The sequence below is a fragment of the Nanorana parkeri genome, unplaced genomic scaffold (genome assembly GCF_000935625.1).
Source record: "Nanorana parkeri isolate BGI_ZX_2015 unplaced genomic scaffold, ASM93562v1 scaffold483, whole genome shotgun sequence".
NCBI lineage: Eukaryota > Metazoa > Chordata > Amphibia > Anura > Dicroglossidae > Nanorana > Nanorana parkeri.
In genome coordinates this window covers 494886-515757 of record NW_017306751.1, presented here as the reverse complement: position 1 = coordinate 515757, position 20872 = coordinate 494886, and the positions used below count along the sequence as shown (strand labels likewise).

Here is a 20872-nt window from a genome sequence, read left to right as displayed (position 1 = left end):
GAATTTGAATCAAATGATTAAAAGCATCAGTAAAGTGTTAGTTGTGGATGGAGTAGTGAAGGAGTAAAACCCTGGGCAGTTTATTTATTTTTTTTCCTCTGTGTACCATTAGGGGAAATCTTCCTCCTGTCCTGGTGACGCAATAGGAAGTTGGAGGAAATCTCCCATAGTGAGGGGATAGTTGTCCCCGAAACAGAGGTGTGTTCAGTTGCTCAGCGGCACAGAGTGTTGAGTTAGCAATACCCTGATGAATGCTCAACACTGCTAACTTGGCACTCGCAGCAGAAGTGATTGTGGATGCAGAGCGCTGAGTGTGACGGAGAAGGTGGAGCCAGAGCACCTGAGGGCATTTTAACTGTGGGCAAACCTGGCAGCGTTGGAGAAAGGCGCCTGAACCCCGATGGAGGAAATCTATTCAGCACCGGGAACCTACAATTTAGACTAGGTTCACACCTAGGCGATTCAGATGCTGCGCTGTTTTCGCGCGGTCGTCACTCCATTCACTTTAATGCAAATCTGTGTTTTGCGAGATATCGCGTGACTCAAACTGCGCGATAAATCGCCTAGGTGAACACCGGCCCTTAATGTTTTGGTGGACGAGCACACTAAATATTAATTGGAAAATGGTATTTATTAGGGATGCAACAATACTAGTATTGGTCCCAATACTGAGTATTTGGGTGAGTACTCGTACTCGCCTAAATGCTCCTGATGCCTGTCCTGATACTGGAACTTCCTGTATCGGGAAGCCGGGCGGCGTGTAATGATGGAAGCCAGGCGGCCAGTCATTACACACCGCCCAGCTTCCTTAAAGGAGAACTATTGGGTTAGTCTTTTCCCCATAGTTCTCCTTAGGGTAACGGAAGGACACAAACTAGCGTCCTCCCGTCACCCTAGGCTCAGTATACCCTGAGCTGTAGCACGCGGTATACTGAGACGCCGCAGTATACCGCGAGCTGCTGCTCGCAGTATACTGGAACGCCGCAGCTGAAGCGCATCCCGACAATTGTGCCGGGATCCGCCCAGCTGCGTGACTGACAGCTGGCTCTGCCTATCTAGAGGCAGAGCCAGCTGTACCCTCCCCTGTCCGTTCCGCCAGTCAGCGCTGGCGGTGAGGGGGGAATCCAGCCCCTCCACTGTCATGGCAGAGAGCTGTGACAGGATCGAGAGGTGAGCGAACGCCGGTATGTGTTCGCTCACCTCCCGATCTACTGAGACGACCTGTGACAGTCTCATTGTCACAGGTCGGCTAGAACTATGAGGTGAGTGAAAAGCAATCATCTCATAGTTCTCCTTTAATGGGACGTCTGGTAACGGTATTTGGTATCGGCGACTACGGAAAAAAAAAATCAATAATCATACTAGTTACAGAAAAACCTGTAATCGGTGCATCCCTCGTATTAGTCAAAAATATTATCCTCCGCCATTTTGATTAGCACTGTGCTGCTAAAGCATTCACTGAAGTGCTACAGAACAGCTACTGAGGCGCTTGGCTAAGGAACTGAACACGCCTCAGATGTCCCCATTGGACGATTCCCCTTACCTTGTGTTCTCAGGACAAGTGTCATATTTTGGATTTCCCCTCTTGGTAACAATGGTCCCCAGTACAAATAGAGGGGGGAAATCTCCCCAATGGGGACTTGGACTGCAATAAAAACTTGACAGATGGTCTAACCTTTTCCCAATTGTTGCAGAATTGTTGTTTTTTTTTTTCCTTTCTTTCTTTTAAATAGGCCTAGTCAGACCGTACACTAAAATTGAACTCCAGATAGATTTAAAATCCTATTGTTCATATAGTCTGTGCTTGGCAGAGGTCTCACGGATTTAAAAATCAGTTTAATCCAGCTGTTTATTAAAGCCCAATGATAGCTTGGCTCCTCCTCCCCACCTTTTGTTCTAGTAGAGTTCCCTGTGGTCACATGACAAGTGGGGTCCTCCAGATTTAATGGTGGGTGTCCCTCAGTTCAGCATAGAACAGCCCCCATGACATGTGACTACCATTGTGTAAAGCATTACACTGTGAGCCTAGCCTGGGTGATGCCACCTCTGAGCCCAGGTGTGCCAAATACAGCCTGGACTCGCAGGAAGTGGTTGACTGGTGGTGAGCGTCATTCAGTCTAGAAGAGCATTAGTGGCCAGCAGTAGAGGAAAACACAGAGTGACGATGGAGTAGGGTTGCTGCCTGTCACGGATTCACCAGGACAGTCCGTTTTTTGAGTCCTGCATCTGCTGTGTCTGGGTTTCAGTTGGCCTGAAACACGGAAATGGCACATACAGGCCTCAAAACCCGGTCTGTCCAGTGACTCAGAGACAGGCGGCAACCCTATGATTAAGCCTGGAGACGATATATTCGTTTGTAGTTGTGCTTTAAAATAATCCTTGCATGTGCTTTTACATGAACTGAATCTTAGCTGTGCTCTGACTAGGAGAAAAGGGGCAGCACTTGACAGCAAGCCAATCTAGCTCTGTACTTTGCAATGTACTGTCAGTCTAACACTGGAAAAAATGCTGACAGGTGGAGAAAGCACAGGCATTGCCTCATCTGCTCCTCCATGATCCAATCACAGCCTGCAAGGGATCCTTTAATGGGCTGTTTTGCTTGCAGCAAGCCTGGATCATCGCACGGGAGAGATTATATCTGTTATTTTTGATCACCTGACATAACGAGCACTGAATAGCCCTACTGCACGGGTTAAGATTTGATTTGCCCGGAATTTTGATTAAAGGACCATTATGAAGAAAAATATTGAGATCTAATAACTTTTGGCTTGTATGTGTATGGTATTCAGTTTTATTTTGACATTGTGTGACTTTTCCCCACATTTACATGCAGACTAAGCTACCCAGTGTAATTGGCAGTGTTTGGGGTCATATGATGCATTTTAATTTCAGGATGCATTTGGAAGCAGTGTTGAGGTCCTCTGCTCGTCATGCCAAGCCCGCTGGGCTCATTCTTCAGTATGGCACTGCAGGATTTCGCACCAAAGCAGAACTTCTGGACCATGTGATGTACCGGATGGGCTTACTGGCGGTCCTGAGGTCCAAGAAGACCAAGTCTGTCATTGGCGTCATGGTGACTGCCTCGCACAACGCTGAGGTCAGTTCAGTGAGCAGTTCTTGTTTCTGTTATTGGTTTATATGATGTGATCTGATATATGGACATTCCTGCCTAGGAGGACAATGGTGTAAAATTGGTGGATCCCATGGGAGAAATGCTAGCCCAAGAATGGGAGGTGTATGCCACTAACCTGGCTAATGCTGAGGAACATGAACTGCAGATGGCCCTGACTAATATCATCAAGCAAGAGTCCATAAATATGCAGCAAGAGTCCTTCATAGCTGTTGGCAGAGATACACGGTATGCCAGAATGATTCATGTTCAATTGTTTTCTTGAGCAGACATGGGTGGATCACATAGGTATGCACAATTCTTTACAAAGCAGTAAGCCAGTCCTATACTTTTATATATCTGTAGATAGTTTGTCAAATTACAGATGCAGAGAGATCTCGACGGGACCTTAAAGGTAGTACAATAGGTCTTTCTTTCGTACTACAATAACTTGTCAAACAAATCTCTCAATAAAATCTATTTATATTATTCATAATTCATTAAGGTTCTATAAATAAATAAAAGGCTGATGCGTATTATAATTCCCTAGTATTAAAGAAGCACCCTGGGCATGTAGACAAATAACCATTGCTGCGGGGGCTATTGCCCCACTGCAAGGGTTAAGTGCTTGTTTAGTTCTAGGGTCTGAAACGGGTGGGGAACCTCAGCCGTCCAGCTGTGGTGAACCTACAAATCCCATGAGGCATTGCAAGATTCTCACAGCCACAGGCATGACTCTCGGATGCATCATGGGATTTGCAGTTTCTCCACAGCTGGAGGGCCGGAGGTTCCCCACCCCTGGTCTAAAATAAAGATATACTCACTTGATCCTTGGTCCCGCTTGGTGGTTGGACTGGTTCTTGCAGCCTCTTCTCCCCTGGGCTTTGGCAGTCTAAGGGACAACAGGGGCACACTTAACCCTGATATTATCCCACTTTTACAACAAGAACAAAAGATTAAAATATTTGACTAATATCTTCCCTCCATGTTAGGAGGTTGGCAAAAAATCCCATGGCACATGTGTGAGGATATATCTCTATAATCTATGTGGGGCAGCAGATGGTATGAAATATCCTCCTATAGTTGTAGGCTAAGTCTACAATAGAAGGGACCTATGTGGACAGAGTGAGGATCCGGATATCTAGGTGGCCAGACCAGCCTACTAATAGCCGAGTAACACACCGGCATAGCAGCTTTGAGAAGGATATCTAATGACTATATTCAGGAGGATTATATATTGACTATATGGGATTGCAAATGGATACCTGGGATCAGCTACCCTGAAGAGGTTGTCCGGCCTTGATCATCTTTTGTCTACTGCCCATCCATGAATGAATCCATCTTCTACTTCTACATGAATAAATCCATCTTCTACTGCCCAATATAGAGATATATTGAATTATAGAGGTATATCTTTTTATATGTGCCATGGGATTTATCGCCAAGCTGCTCACATGGAGGGAGGATATTGGTCAAATATTCTAAACTTTTTTTTTATTCCTGTTGAGAAAGTGGGATAATATCGGGGTTAGGTGTGGTGCCCATTCCGGATCTGGATGGATGTTTTCATGCACATGCAGATGGCATAAACTTTTTTTTACTTGGCTGGTTTCTTTTTTTCGTATTATGATAAATCTGTTGTCCTCATATTGTCTCCTAAAGGAGTAGATTATATTGTTCCTGAAACATGTTGAGTATCCAGTACAGTCCTATCATTTGAGTGATATGAAGAGTTCATGATTATATGGAAGTAATGTCTTTTTTATTTTTCCATGTTTTTAATGACTTATGAATACAATTTATAGATTTCAGTGAGATTTGATTGTGTGTGTCTGTGTTTATATGTCTAATGCCTCTCTATTTAGTTACATTTTGAGGGATAATGACTACCCCAATATGGGGTAAGACAGTTCCATTTACAACTGTTAAGTGATGGTGTTTTTTTTTTTTTTTTAATCTTTGCTATAATTCCTGACTGTTACTGCTCACATGGGAGGCTTGGCTGCTACATCTTTTCATGTTCTAGTACCCCCTGTTGCATTTTCTATGGTATAAAGTCAAATATCGATTTGGAAGAGTGGGTACCCCCTTGTAATTGCCACAGCGGACACAGGAACTCAAGCTCACCAGTAGAGTGCCTATAAGACGTGAAAAACCATCCGATGGGTGATGGCTTGACTCTATAACATCTATCAAAAACATTCAAAACTTCATTTTTATGTGGACTGGTTCTTTAACTGATTGACATGATGTATGCAAATATTATAATTGAAGAATTAATTAAAAGCTTATGTAGAGATTTATTTCCCCAGGCCAAGCAGCGAAACCCTTTCCTGTGCTGTGATAGATGGAGTGACTTCCTTAGATTCTAAATTCCAAGGTAAGTGCAAGTACAGTGAAAGGGAAACTAGTGTATTTCCAATGTATGGACTTGTTAGACATTTTTTTTTTTTTAACATGTTTGTATTGGACATCAAAGACCTAGCATACTACCTGAATTAGCAGTGATGACAACATCATTTTTACAAGTAAAGTGAAGAAAGAGGAGGCAAAGGAGTAATGCTGTAAAAAACTATTTAATGTTGTGTTAACTTGAGCTATATACTTGCATCTGGACAATACAAAGTATTACTTGCTCTACATACTTAATATTGCAATGCAATCAGTTGTCTAGTTCTGTTACAAGAAGGTAATTGATGCCCTTAGAATATGCTTATATCTATACTGCTTAAAGGGTGACTCCACGTTAAAAAAAACATAACTTCTTTAAAAAAAATAATATAGTGTATATAACTGTTGCACAAGCCATTTTGAAATGTAATACCAATAAAATTGCCTTTCCGTTTAAAATGGTAGCTGCTGTAATGTTCTAAGTCTGTCAAAAAAAAAATCAATGGATTATAGCGACCTGGAGGCATTCTGTACGAAGCTGGTGTATAGAACAGCTCCACAAATCTCACTTTCTGCTTCTATTCTGCTGACTGATTTTTGCCAGAAGTCTGCACTAAGATACAAGTACAATTTTAGGCATCACTTGTTGGAATTCATTTTTTTAATTTTTAATTACTACTGAAGGGATGCAGACACTGCAACTTTCTTTATTCGACCACCCACTGAAAGCTTTTTTTTTTTCATATATTGTTTCTGTGGACTGTTGAAAAATAAAAAGGCTTTTTTTTTTTTTTTTTTAATGTCACTTTGCAGCAACTAAAATGTGTTCGTAAATACTACCGCATCTGAAATTACCGAAAATCTCTCATCCATTCGAGTCCGAATCCCAAACCAAATTGACTTTCGGGCCCTAATCCTAAAAAATGAAAATGAAAAATATGGACTGAATTTTTTTTCTTCCCGGCCTACATATCTACTTTAAGCAGAACTGTCACATGAGACATTCTTTAAGCCATGAAAAGGTCACATTAAAGTTTAACACATTAAAAAAATACAATTTGTATGCATGCTCACGGATAGATCAACTTATGTATAGTGCAATTGCTCAAGATGCGGTGACCAAGTATAAATAGTGTAATACCTAACCCATATGTGCACTTTGTCACTTTATTTTTATATAATATTATATTTTTGTAATTAAGACCAAAAATAGACAAACGTTCTCGATGTAGCAATACCAAAACTACAATGCAGGAAAAAAACCTCTTTATTTTTGTCTTTTGTTTTTTTTTGTGTTATTATGCCTACCTTGATTGTTTTCCATTTACTCGATAACTGATTATAATGAACCCAGACCCATGTAGGGATCAGTTTGGAAAGGACATACTGCAACAAACGGCTTTTTCTTCAGAACAGAAACGGGTAGGAAACTGCAACAAAGTTTTTTATAATCTATGTAATCTACACGGATCAGAGGGGATTTAATTATTTTTTTTCTCCGCAACAGTAGCGTTACTCTTTAACCTGTTATAAATGGACACCTACTGTTCTTTATGTAAAAAGTAATACAGCTTACATCTTATACCAAAAAAAATACATTTAATGAGTTTTTAACACACCACTGCATTCACTGAGGGTTTTTTTTACTTGCTATGATTCAGCTTTAACATTTTATGATCTTTGATTGCTCACTGGTGTGTGTGTGTGTGTGTGTGGTCTTTTTTTCATATTTTGTTTTTGTATTTTAAGACTATGGGCTGGTGACTACACCCCAGCTGCACTACATTATCTGTTGCCGAAATACAGATGGAGGATACGGTGAACCAACAGTTGAAGGATATTACAAAAAGCTTTCCAAAGCATTTAAAGAATTGGTCCAGCAGGTAATACTTTTTTAAGTTGCTGCTCAGTGAACACGAAAATTTGCTATTAAGCCACCACTTTCTCTTTTCTTACAATTTTTTGTTCCTTTTTTAACACTTATTTACCCTAATCAGACCTATTTGAATTATGCTTCTCCTTCTCCCCTTAACTATTTTCCTGCTGTGTTTTTTTTTTTTAATTTTTTTTTTTTTACCATCAATATTTTAAACTTTTCTTATTTTTAGTAATAATTTTTATTTTAAAGGATGCATTAAAATGGCTGTTGAGTGCTTTTTTTTATATTAAAAAAAAATGCTGTCAGGCAGACTAGCTATGACAGAAGAGACTGTGTAAGTTCCTTTTGTCATATATTCATAGACTGGGATAAAGATGTAGGTGCTGATGAGGGAGGAGAGCACTGCATCATCACAGCACTGGAGGGGATCACTTTGGCAGGTAAGCAAAACAAATGGCAAACGCACTCAGTTTGTTACCAGCTTTACATCAAGGTGCACGTGGAAGGGCTTTAAACAGTAATAGCAAAACGTTTCCCAGCACACTCACAAGCCAGCATGCAAAAAAAACTTGTTTCACCGCTAAGGTTACATGCTGGCTTGTGAGTGTGCTGGGAAACTTTTTGCTAGCACTTTGGCAGGTAAGTCTGCCATAATGTGTGAATATGATGTGCACACTAGCACATTATAGCTTTTTCCTTTTTAACACTGATCAAAGTGGAAATTTTTTTTTTGTCTATAGATTACATACAATATAAAATAATTTTTGCAAGACACGATCACCAAATGCAAATAATTTCTCCTAAAAAAAAAATACATAGTACATACTGTATGTACTACCTTATATTAAATAATGACAAAGTTATTACCAAATAAACTGGCCTATAGTGGAAAAGTAAAAAATTGCTCCGGTCCAAAAGGGGTACACAGGTGTGGAAGCTGAGCCGGGTAAATTTATGAGGGGGGGCAAAGTCTACTTGCCTAATGCCCCTAATGTTTATCCTGTCGATTGATTGATTTTAATGTCCACACCCATTTCAATTATGCACATGATGGGTTAGCCAAATTCTGTCCTCGGCTGATAATTCAGAAAATTGTGCACACCCTGCTCTACGCCTATATTACGCTACAAGAAAACTTGCTTTGCAGTGAGTGTTAGATGGAAGATTGTAGAGAGACAGATGACAGACTGCTGTTCACACCCTGCTCTATGAACTTTCCTTGCCGTGAGATATAGATGGAGATTGATTGCACAGAGAGACTGGTGACAAATTACAGTCGCACCCAAAGACAGATCTGCAAAGAATCATGAGGATTACACAACCAATACGAATAAATCACAATTGCATTCCAACAGGTGAAACCGGTCATTGAGCCACCTATGTAATCAGCCAATGCTGCAGCTCTTCTTAAGTCAGCAGATTCTGAGCCAAGAATTGTTTTGTTTTTTTTTGTTTCCTAACAGGCTTTTCTGTATGTGAGGGACACAGAGGACCCGGCAGTGGGTTGGTTTGTGAATATTTCACTATAAGTAGGAGTACCCAATTCTCCAGATTACCAACAAAGGGGCTTAAAGGAGAAGTATTGAGAAAGTAAAATGTACTCTTCCCAATGTTTGGAGCCAATATATGACACTGCGCTGTCCCACACTTGCCCCAAGGTTCGATTGCTAAACCATCAAGAACCGCTGATTAGTCAGCTTGTAGCTTCTCTCTGCAGAGAGCAATGACTGTCAGCCACCGCTCCCTGCAGGGATTCCCCCCTCCCTTGTCTGTTCTTATAGCGCTCATTGTAAGGACAGAAGGGGGGAGGGCGGTTGCATAGCTGGTTCTGGCTCCGGAGAGGCAGTAATTTGTCAATCAGGCAGCGGGGTGGATCCCAAGAATATCATCAGGATTGTTCCCGGCTGCACTGTCAGAAAATAGCCGGCAGCAGCCCACTTAGATGCTAACTTGAGCAAATAATTTGCGCAAAACATGAAAAATAAATCCTTGCCTGTTGGCCACTTACTACACACACAGTATCCCTCACTACCAACTAGGTGCAACCTTTTGCTGCCCCTAGCACCTATCTCCCTATTCAATCAACTGCCACATAGGCTGTGTCTCACCACACGAGTTTTGTTTTCCTTTGTCACCACACAGTTCAGCAGAAAGCTCCCCAGTCTACTCGGGCATGAAACTGGTTCCAAGGTGGAGCAAATCTCTGAGCAGTCTGGGAGTTCTTATAGAGGCCTAATGAGCCAGCTTACTTTAGCGGGGCTCATTACCTCTACCATTCCAGCACTCACTCTAGTGGAAAAAATCTGCATACATCCTGAACCTGGGACACACATATGCCATCATGGATACACCCAGGCGATTTCACCTGCCGGCTGCCACACATGGAATATTGGGAGAATTCTAAACAAGGGATATACATCTTTCCTTCCTCTGTGGCACCTGCAACACGTGTGGCCTTCATCAGTCATGACTGTAGAGGTAGCTGTACACTAATGTGTGTTTATAATTTAGTGGACCCCTTGGCGGAATTTGCATTGCCAATGCGTGAACACAGGGCTAAATGAAAGTAAAGTTACTAATTGGTATTGGATTTTAGGCCTAACCATTGCAAGAAAAGACTAAATACAATCAAATTGTTCTTTTTTTGTACTTTTAAGTAATGTTAGCCATTATCCAATAATAGTGTTCATCATAGTAAGGAATTTGGTGGAAACCTGTTTTATGAAGATGCATGGAGACTTCCATTGCTGGCATCTCCTTCTCAAAACGTCACATGCAGGGCGGTCATTCTGACACTCTTAATTCAATTCTTTGAGTTATTGACCAAGTACAAGTATGTGGATAGAGCCTTATGAATTTTGTTCTGCCTTTATCTTACCTTTCAAACTTGTTCTGGATCAAGAACTTGGAAAGTATTAAAGCCATTGGGCTAGTATAATAGCCAGATAACTAGCGTTTTGGGAAAAGCCCAGAAATGGCAGCCTCCTTGTTTTCTCCCATAATAAGTTTCACTTTTAGTATAAAATAGTTCTTTGATTGCTATGTTTTATGTTTTAACATTCTGTTATCCATAGGCCCCTGGCTGTGGTGATGCGCTCAGATGCTTGAATGTAGATGGAGCAAACGGTATTGGTGCTTTGAAGCTGAAGGAGATGGAAGAATATCTGCAGTCTATGCTCTCCATCCAGCTTTTTAATGATGGTTCTAAAGGGAAGCTCAACTATATGTGTGGGGCCGACTATGTGAAGGTGCAGCAGAAATCTCCTGACGGTAGGGATTTTACTTATTTTTTATATAGTTTTCGGTTTCCCTTCTATACTCCGCCAATGTAACTCCTCAATTTGTCTCTAGGTCTGGATCTTAAGCCTACTGAGCGATATTGCTCATTTGATGGGGATGCCGACCGCATTGTTTACTACTATAATGACGTTAATAATGGCTTCCATCTTCTTGATGGGGATAAAATTGCTACTTTAATAAGCACTTTCATCAAAGAACTTTTATTGAAGGTATTGTATGAATATCTCATATTTTGTCTGTAGGTAAAAATGGAGAAATGTGCCTTTTCGATGTCAAGGATGAACACTTCATCTAGCACAAGTGAAAAGTTGTATTATTGCAGATACTTTTTCTGAAGGACAATCCATACATACAGTGCATCAAAAAATAGCATTGTTGTGTTGCATTGCCATTCATTTGAACGGCACCCCAAACGCATCTCCTGTCCACAGTTTGATTGCCCGCATCGGAACGTGCGGTACCGCAATGCCGTGCGTTCCAATGCGGTGCGACTTGGGTCGCGACTTAATGACCAAGGACAAATGTGGGTCCTGAGGTTACACAGGTTGAGAAACACTGGTCGACATACAGTATAGTATGTGCACTGCCTTTGCCGTGTACAGTACTAGGCTGCTTCCAGTACAGTCAATCTAAAGAACTTATACTGAAGTGTAATATTGTTTCCATGTGCCTTTTGCTTTATCAATGAAATTGGCCTCCTGTGCTGCTTTTGGAGTAGTGTCTGTGTTTAAATATGGGCAGTCCAGGGAAGTACAAAGAAGGTTATAGCAAATCACAGGCTGGTGACCTAGCTAGTGGCCTTCCAAAATGTTTTCCAGCAGACTTTTGGGACAAATCCATGTCATATGTGGGATGTTGGTATACAGTGCTCCTGGAAACTTGCTTTTTAAAATCACTGCACAGATTAGGTTGTGGGTTAGTGATCAGTCTTTCATCATTTGGCACACATCTAGGACACACCAATGGTCACGGATGAATAGACCCTTTTACCATGGGTAAAAGCTTTACATGAAAACCAGGAGGACTAATGTTAATCAGCAAGGCGGTTAACAGGGTATAAACTCTGACCTCTGCTTAACCTCTGACCTCTAACCCTCAGAGGTATGAAAGCATGTATGTTCAATCCTAAGCACCTATAACCTGAAATAGCTGGACAGGCCATATAGGAGCCCCGACCATTTAATATAATACGAAACAAAAACAAACTACTAACCAGCTAAAAGAGGGCTCAGTTTATTTGGCCTTGTATATGCCTGCTCTGTTAATTGACATGGCCTAATTTAAAGGAGAACGATCACAAAATCTGTCCCCGAAAAATGTGCCTTCCTTTGATTGTTGGCAGTACTTGCATGCACTTTGTATTTCACACGGATGACCGGAACACTCTTATTTGGACTGCAGTATGTCCAGACGAGTTGATTTTCGTAACGCTACCTCCCTCATATCAAGGTGATCATGGTTTTTTTTGCAGGTTGGTGAACAGACGTGGCTTCAGTTTTACTCCTCTCTACCCGTGACTTTTTTATTTTATTGAGAAAAGAGATAACCATGATATTCCTAATTGGGCCAACTTTCATACCACCGCCCCATTTCAGCAGTTCATAATGCAAAATATCTGGCTCTGCTGATATGCATGTCTTGGTGCAATGCACACGGATATCCCAGAAGAACAGCCCAACCCTCCTCAATGTATTTGTCTTCAGATGTTTACTAAAACATCTGTGATGTATAGGCCTTCTTGCTGTGTGCTTTTTCCATTGGAAAGCACTTGAGACCTGAGCAGATGTTATTTCAGCATAGGGCAGGATAAATGTGGTTCTATCCAAATATTGTGAACTTTTGTAGCTGGGAGGGAAAACTCCTAAATATCCTAAGTGAGAACAGGGAATCTCTTAGTTTAAAAAAAATGTTTTGTTTAAAGTTGGAGAAGAGTGTGACTAAAACTGTGTCGTGTGCACAGTGGCCTATGTACATGGGAGAAAACATGATGATTTAGACTTGGGGAGAACTGAAATGGTGCAGTTATGAGCTCCTTTGCTGCCACCCAGAGAAGTAAGATGTCATGCAAAAGATGCAAAGGCAATCGGAACAAAGGGGAAAACAATACAATGCAAGGTTATTTCGTGGCCAACAGCAAATGTAGTTGTAAAATAAATTTGGGGACAAAATTGATGCCTCTTAACAGCTTTCAGGATGTATACATACGCTCTACTGTTTATACAGGTATGTCCTTGTCATTAAGAGTTTTTTCTTTTTTTTTTCTCCCCCTTTCTTTTTGCTTAGGTCAATTTAAACTTGAAAATGGCAGTTGTGCAAACAGCATATGCAAATGGGAGCTCTACTCGTTACTTGGAGGAAGTTATGAAGGTATTTGGAACTTTTTGTTTTCTAAGATGTGTAATTCATATGCAGCAATCACCATAATTTATAAGGGGAAGGGTAGTATAAGAGCAGACTTTGTTCACACTTTGCTGGTGTCGGGTGTTATTTATTAGATATCGCACTCTGTTTAGGTTTGTTCAATTCACCAAATGATTTAACGCTAGGAATCTCCACCAATTGACAACTGTATTTGCAGAAGTGATATTTTATTGTGTACCTTGTTATTTAACAATTTATCGACCGTTAGACAATTGTTACATAAGCACCTCCTTCAGAGTGTCGTTATATTTTTCCTGCGGTATTTTCTGCTCTTGGTTAATTTGTAATTTTTATAACATGTAAACTTCAACAGTTTTAATAAAGTTGTTTACATACAACAGTGCAGTCTGTTGAAAATCCATTATTTGTAGGCACTGTTCTCTTCCCCTTCTGGTCCCAGAATGCATCAGTCAAGCGTATTTTACCACCTTAAACATTAATTCTACGATTCAAGAAAAAAAAAAATTATATATATTATGCTTAAGTTGCTAAAATAACGGCAAACATGTAAAATTATCAATTCCCTAACTCTTCAGTCGGAAGCCTTAATGAGCATGCTAAATAACGAATGGAACTTTCATGAATACCATGTTTTCAAAGGACAAATACATATACATACATTTGTATGTATGTATGTATACACATGAAGCCATGAACCCTAATTTCCGATATTCTTATGAATGCTGTCGACTTTCTCCTGGTATCAGCAGCTACCATTATGGTTATTACAGTGCTGATTTTTTTGTAAAAGCACAGCAGTCAGTTTTCTGCCAACAGTCCTGCCTTTTGAGGGTACTTACTGTTGCTCCAACAGAGTTTGAGGGGGTGTAGTCTCCTGACTCTCCAATTGAGTTTGAGGTGGGAAAGTACGTTCCATACGCAAATATACATATGACTTTCCCAGGGGCGTGAGTGGAAGGTAAAGAATGCTGATAAATGAGACCAGTAACTACCTGCAGCTGACAAGGGAAATCTAAAGGTGCCAATACACTGCTCGATTCTCGTACGAGAATTGCGGGAAATCCCGCGATCGTACGAGAATCGAGCAGTGTGAACGAAGACGTGCGACCGTTTCTACTGTACGGTCGCACGTCTTTTGTCTAAGGAGCACGCTAGAAAACCAGCTGAAAAAATCGTACGATTTTCGGCTGGTTTGAACGGTGCTCGGGAGACAAATGACGAATGGGCCGGTGTGCGCACACTGCCCGTTCAGCATTGCGGTCATCGGAAGCCCGCCCCTTGGGGGGCGGGCTTGCGATGATCGAGAGTACGATCTGCCTGTCCAAGATGGGCAGATCGTACGTTTTTTTAAAATTACTTTACAACCATCGCAAGACTAGGGTCTTGCGATGGTTGTAAAGTGTATGGCCACCTTTAGTCTTCTAGTGCTGGCGGCACCAGGTGGGTAACGCTCATGTCAGTAACCACCTCTACTTCAGGACTAAGGACTGGCATAGAGTTCCACCTCATAGATTAATTGACTTCAATCGATCTTCCATTATTTATCAACTATCTATTGACCTCCAGACATTTACTTAACCCCAGCCTTTTTATCAACCTGTTGGATAGCCCTATTGACCCTTGGGGGTCAATATTATCCACGTTAAGGAAACCCAATTTTAGAGCATTGAAAAGTGTTGCCCTTTCCATCTATATGACTAAGCTCCTCTACATCCTAACCACTTATAGTGTTTAGTGTCACCAATTATAGAGATATCCTTAGGTGGTAAATGGCCGTATAGTAACCTAATCCTGCTGATGAGTAATCACTAGGAACAGTGACTGATCACTGAACAAATGGCTCCCTATTGTATAAACTACACAAATGGCATGCAGTAGGGATTATCTTTTATGGCCCCCATGTTTGCCCAATCCTCTAGTTTGTGCAGTTAATAGCATGTTACTTGTCTCTCATTCTAAAGTGCTAATGCTTCCCAGTAAGCCTTTTGTATCTGTAACAATGTTTAATATACCAGTGCTGATGCAACTAAGTATCTGCACTTGTCTTCAAATCTTTTCTTTAGTCCCTTGAGAGAACCTTGGATTTCAGGTGCTTGGCAATTAGATGCTTGGGCACACATTGCTTTCACATGGGGACATGGAGCTTATACGGGACCAAAATAGTAGCTACAGAGCTAGCCTAGCACAGGTTTAAGGTGCCCTAAAGTCAAAGGTTGAGCTATTTCACATGCTGATTAAATCACTTACAATGGTTGCTGCTTCTTGATGTTTAATCTTGATAGATCATGTTTTCTGGCGGCTCCTGTCCTGTGTGTGTGTGTGTGTGTGTGTGTGTGTGTGTGTGTGTGTGTGTGTTAGTACGTTTTGTATGTCTCCACAAACTCGCAGGCTCAGCAAGGCAGGCCATTCTCCTGCTCCACTTTCCTCTCTTCCCTTCTCCTCTTTTCCAAGCGAACAGATGGGACAGCTGCTGGAGACTGTGCTGTCTCTTTATGATCTTGTACTTTACAAGAAGTGAAGCTGAAAGAGTTGGAGCTATTCTGAAACATGATGACTGTAAGTGCTTGGACAGACATTTAAGGAACAGTGTATATTTGTTTGATCTGGATTCGTTATTGAAAAGAAGTTTGAGCGTTTAATGCGAATTAGTTTTTTTGGAAGATGTATCATTTTAATACATAACTGCAGTTTGAATAGGTTGTACAATTTCTGTGCACATTATCTTTTACACTATTGTGTATTAAATGGGTTTTGTTTGTTTCTATTCCATCTGTTAACTGAGTTTCCTTTTACAGGTGCCTGTATACTGTGCGAAAACCGGAGTGAAACACTTGCACCATAAAGCACAGGAGTTTGATATTGGGGTATATTTTGAGGCCAATGGTCATGGAACAGTGAGTAGAAGTAAATTTACAATACAATGGTTGTATATATGTAAAGCCGTGAATGTAACATGCGTGTTTTAAAATGGTGATTTTACCTGCAGTGAATGTCACATTCACTCCTCAATAGATATGCCTCTATTATTTACATGTTTAGTTTTCTATATATTTTATGTGTTTCTAGTCCGTAACCGATATGTCTTATTTTTCCTCACTGAACAAACTGTTTACACCTAGCATTGGGATCTAGAGTGTAACAGACATATGTCCCCCTTCCTTGTGTGCAATTTACAAGTCTTGTGAGAGATCTATGACTCCTAAATGAATTAATCAGGGATTTAGTTAGAGCCCCTCTACTTACCAAACATTTCTTTTGTTTGCAAGGCTCAACAGCACAAGCTGCAAAATAAAAACCTAAATAAATCAGAGCAGTGACTTTTTACCCTCTTCCCCCTCCTTTTGAACACCTCTTTGAAAAGTATAAGTTGGATACAACAGCTATATTCATTTAACATCTGAAATCGGGAGTTTATGTGCACAATTTGCTACCCAAACAGTTGAAGTTTATAGTACAGTTTATTAAATAAAACCTCCATGTGTATGCATAATTGCATCATGTGCTGATTTAATTACAGTGCCCTTAGATCTTTTTAGATGTGCATATAGCAGACATTGGCACTGGAATGCTGTTTGTCAAATTAATTTCAATATCTTTCCGAAAATCTTAATTGGAGAGTACTATAGTCTAAGTGAACATCTGGTCTAAGGAAAATACACTTTGGAGCAATGTTGTGAAGGAATGTATTGCTAGATACATAAGGAGAGCATAATAGATGCCTGAATATATTAGGATGAGATTGGTAGGTTGGAGAGACTTGGAGGACAGTCCAGTGAATAAGGACTTTTATATTACTGTATACAGACACTTGGCATGCTCTTTATCTCTGGCAGGTGCTGTTTAGTAAGAAAGCGGAAGAACAGATAAAAGAGCTGAATCATACCGGGGCCACTGAAGAAATTGGAAAAGCTGCTCAGATGCTGGAACATGTCATTAATCTTATTAACCAGGTAAGGGGACCTCCTAATTTCTTAACTACCTCAATGTATGATACCATATTACTGAGGCCAAGAATAGCTACACACTAATGGCCAATTAATTTATCCCAAAGGGAACGGCTATCAGCGTATTGTGGACCTATTATGTAACTTATGACCCTGCTAGCTCTTATTTTTACTCCTTTTACAGTCTCCTCTCTGTGAATGTATTTTACAAATGTTGCTTAAATTGTACTTTCATGAAAACCTGTTTATTTTATTTTTCCAGACAGTTGGAGATGCCATTTCGGATATGTTGGTTATTGAAGCAATACTCTCCTTGAAAGGTCTCGCAATACAGAAGTGGGATGAAATTTATACCGACCTCCCTAATCGTCAACTTAAAGTGACAGTAAGTAAATCATGTGACACTTGTTATGGAATTAATGATTGCCATATATTTCACCTTTTAGGCTTTTATTTAAGTGGGTCTGGCCTTTTTAGCATAGACAAAAACATTTAATTTTTTCTTCTGCTTCTGGCTTTTTTTGGGGGGAAAAAATATCTGATTGGAACCCAAGAAGTTGTTGGGTTGTAAACTGTAGTATGTAAGCCTCTCCACCCTTAGGTGGTTTTCTTCTAGATTTCAAGTCTTTCACGTGATTGAATTTGATGTGCTGCTTACAAATAATTGTGTGGAAGTAATGCTACATTAAGGGATTAGAGCACCCTCGTATAGATGTAAATGTCTGCAATACTTCAGCGGGCAGAAATGCTTGTATGAAATCAGGGGTGTCTCTAGACTTTTTGTGGGTGGTGAATGTTATGGAACGGGGTGTAGGGTGGTGCACATTACCTCTTAGTCTGGCTGGCGTCCCACCCATCTCACGTCACTAGTTCCCATGAGCTGGGCGGGACGCCGACTGGAGTGTCCCAGGTTTCTAAGAGCTCCTGAAAACCTGGTATGCTCTAGTCGGAAAGAGGGCGGCAGGCACACTAGCGCCCCCTCCCAGGTGACCCCAAGAGATGTGTGAGGCAACAGCCCAAGGCTGCCTCATAGGGACAGCCATGTATGCAATACCTGGCTGGCATAAGGCAATGTGATGTTTATATTGGTTTCAAAGCATGTGCACTTTAGTAGAGGTGAGCAGTTGTGGAAGAACAAAGGCAGGATTAAGGTGCTTCAGGGTCCCTGCTGTGATGGCCATTATTTGCTATGGCACAGACCCCATCTCTGTTCTTTTATGCCCGCGTAAGTATCTGTCCATCATAAAATGTACAGAAGCCAGAGTCGATATCAATGTAGACTTATTCAGGTTCCCTACAAACATTGAGGGTTTCTGCTGATGATAGGAACTGGGATACGTGTATTCTGGTACACACGTTAACTATTGCAGCACTGCACTTGTGATTTATTATTATTCAAGATTTATGTATCACCAACAGTTTGCTCAGTGCTTTACAAAATATGGGGAGACAGTACAGTTATAACACAAATCCATAGAAGAGGATTTGGAGTCCATTCATGGGCTCATGGGGAGCTAATGCTGAGATATTGTAGATTATTTGCCTTGGGGAAACTAGTTTGTGTATACAGATCAAGCATGTGAACATGCTAAAGGTCATAGATATCTGAACCAAATATGATCTTACTGTTGCTAAATCAGGATGTTGGCCTCTCATAGCATATGCCTACATTGGGTGTCTTGTACTTAATAGGTTGCTGATAGAAAGGTGATTGAAACGACTGATGCAGAGAGGCGTACTGTAAAACCACCAGGACTTCAGGAGAAAATAGATGAACTTGTGAAGACTTACAGTATGGCCAGAGCATTTGTCCGCCCTTCAGGAACAGAGGATGTTGTGCGTGTTTATGCAGAGGCAGACACTCAGGTAAGATGTTGCTGATAATTTACAGTCAAACCAGAGGAAAGCCTTAACGTTTCAGTTTCATGACCTTGAAAACTAGCCAGGCACAGTATATTGGAAAACCATAATTGTTATGTACATATCCTGGGTTTAGTCCCAGTACCCTGTGCATATTAACTTTCCTCAAAGAGCAACAAGTAAAACCAATTGATAACTATAAAACTTCTTGCATAATCCTTTTATAACATGAACCATGAAATAAAACACTCATTATATTCTTAAATTTGTGATGGTATACAGTTTGTAGACAACAGATGCTAAAGTGTTGGAGGTGTATGACATAACATAATTTAGATTAAGGTCTCTTGCACACAGGTACATGGGGCCATAGAATGCCGGGCATATTTCCAGGCCTAGTATACACAGCTGTGGCATACAGCGGCCCATAGTAGTAAAAGGGAGTAGGCGGCTGTATGTGGGTCTATGCCGCTACCTGTGTAAACCCACAAATGCATTTGTGTGTACATATCTGGACTCAACGAGTCTGCATTCAGGTGTTAGCAGGTTTGCTCAAGTAGCAGCATAAACCCAAGTGCGACCGCTTACACCTATTCACGGCTATGGACGGTTGTACTTTGCAGCTGCACATCCTGTGCATGAAAATACGCCTGCAGTTTTAAGTTCTACAGCTTCATGTACTTGTTTGCATGAGCCCTAAAAGTGCGTTATTGGTAACTGTTAACAACTGGCCTTATTTACAAAGCATTCAGACTTTTTAAAGTGAAACTGACATGGCCTAAAACATTTCCAAGGTAACATTGCTGGTAAGCTGCAGCCTTTGGTGCCTGCAAATATCTTTGAGTTTTTAAGTTGACCCTTGTGTCTTCAGTGAGGCCTCTTTGGATCCCAGGCTGTACATGGGGTATCTAACTTTACAAAAGTCAAGATAAAGCCTTAGTCCCTTCCCAAAATCTAATTCCTCTTAGTCAGCTGTAAAATGTCATTGTACTGCCCGCTGAAATGATTGCATTTGGTAGTTGAATGGCTAGAGTGACTCTTTGGGCTGGGAGGGTCAGTGCTTAATCATTAACCTGGGCAGAAGTCAAGGCCCCATGTATTTCCTTGGCATAGAATCCAAAGAGTTCCATGGGAACACAAGAATTGATGAAAACAAGTACTTGCAGGCCCATAATATGCCCATGCTAATTTGCAAGGCAAAACCCATAGCCAGAACTAATCTAAATTTTAAGGTGCAGCTGATTGGCTCTGTGCTTGGGCTATTTGCATTGTATGTATGAAGAACTGCAGAAACATTGAGGGTGTGTGGATCAGTGCAGCAGTTATTTGCTCTTCATATCTTTAAATAAGGCTGAAGTAATCGTGAACAAATGTTTCCAAGTGGAATGCTATTCATTGATGCTAGTAAGCCTACACTTACTGTACTTCTCTATTTTAACTGACAGGAAAATGCTGATGCCTTGGCACATGAGGTATGCTTAGCTGTGTTTTCCCTTGCTGGAGGAGTTGGAGATCAGCCGAAGCCTTTAAGATGAAACCTATCCATGAATAATGACTGTATGTCAGTACATTGTTAGAGTACTATACATTTCTGGGAAGTGGAATCTGCTGGAAATTCAAATGTTTACATTCCTAGTCAAATGTGTATTTGTCTATTATGCATTAATGTATATGTTTTTCTGATATGGTGCCTTTATATCTTATGAAATGAATTCTTTTACATGCAATACACTACTTTAAAACCAACTTTCAGTCTTGTGTTTTAACTTTTGTTTTTTATGCAATGCAATCATCAACTCCCGGGCTTGTTAACCTGCTATAGTGCGCACATACAACCCAGAAAAAGGATTCTTCTGCTTTGTATTTAAAGGGAAGTGCTGTGATGTCAACAGCATTTCTTGTCACTCCTAAATGCATGTTTAGTAGGGACCAATGCCGGTATCGGTGCCGATACTGGGCATTAGAACGAGTACTTATTAAAATGACCCGCTACTAAGCGCCGATACT

At 40.8% G+C, this 20872-nt stretch overlaps 1 protein-coding gene across 1 annotated transcript in view; it reads left to right on the top strand.

The window, feature by feature from the left end:
* PGM3 (phosphoglucomutase 3) overlaps positions 1–20609 on the top strand; it is a 21527-nt gene extending 918 nt beyond the window's left edge. Inside the window, exons 2-13 of the mRNA XM_018560863.1 lie at positions 2893–3097; positions 3174–3358; positions 5422–5489; positions 7250–7383; positions 10454–10649; positions 10731–10888; positions 12963–13046; positions 15857–15955; positions 16895–17011; positions 17268–17390; positions 18698–18871; positions 20311–20609. Of these exons, the coding sequence (XP_018416365.1) occupies positions 2894–3097; positions 3174–3358; positions 5422–5489; positions 7250–7383; positions 10454–10649; positions 10731–10888; positions 12963–13046; positions 15857–15955; positions 16895–17011; positions 17268–17390; positions 18698–18871; positions 20311–20400 (1632 nt within the window). The 5' untranslated portion in view covers position 2893 and the 3' untranslated portion in view covers positions 20401–20609. The remainder of the gene's footprint in view (positions 1–2892; positions 3098–3173; positions 3359–5421; positions 5490–7249; positions 7384–10453; positions 10650–10730; positions 10889–12962; positions 13047–15856; positions 15956–16894; positions 17012–17267; positions 17391–18697; positions 18872–20310) is intronic.
* The last annotated feature ends 263 nt before the right edge of the window (positions 20610–20872 follow it).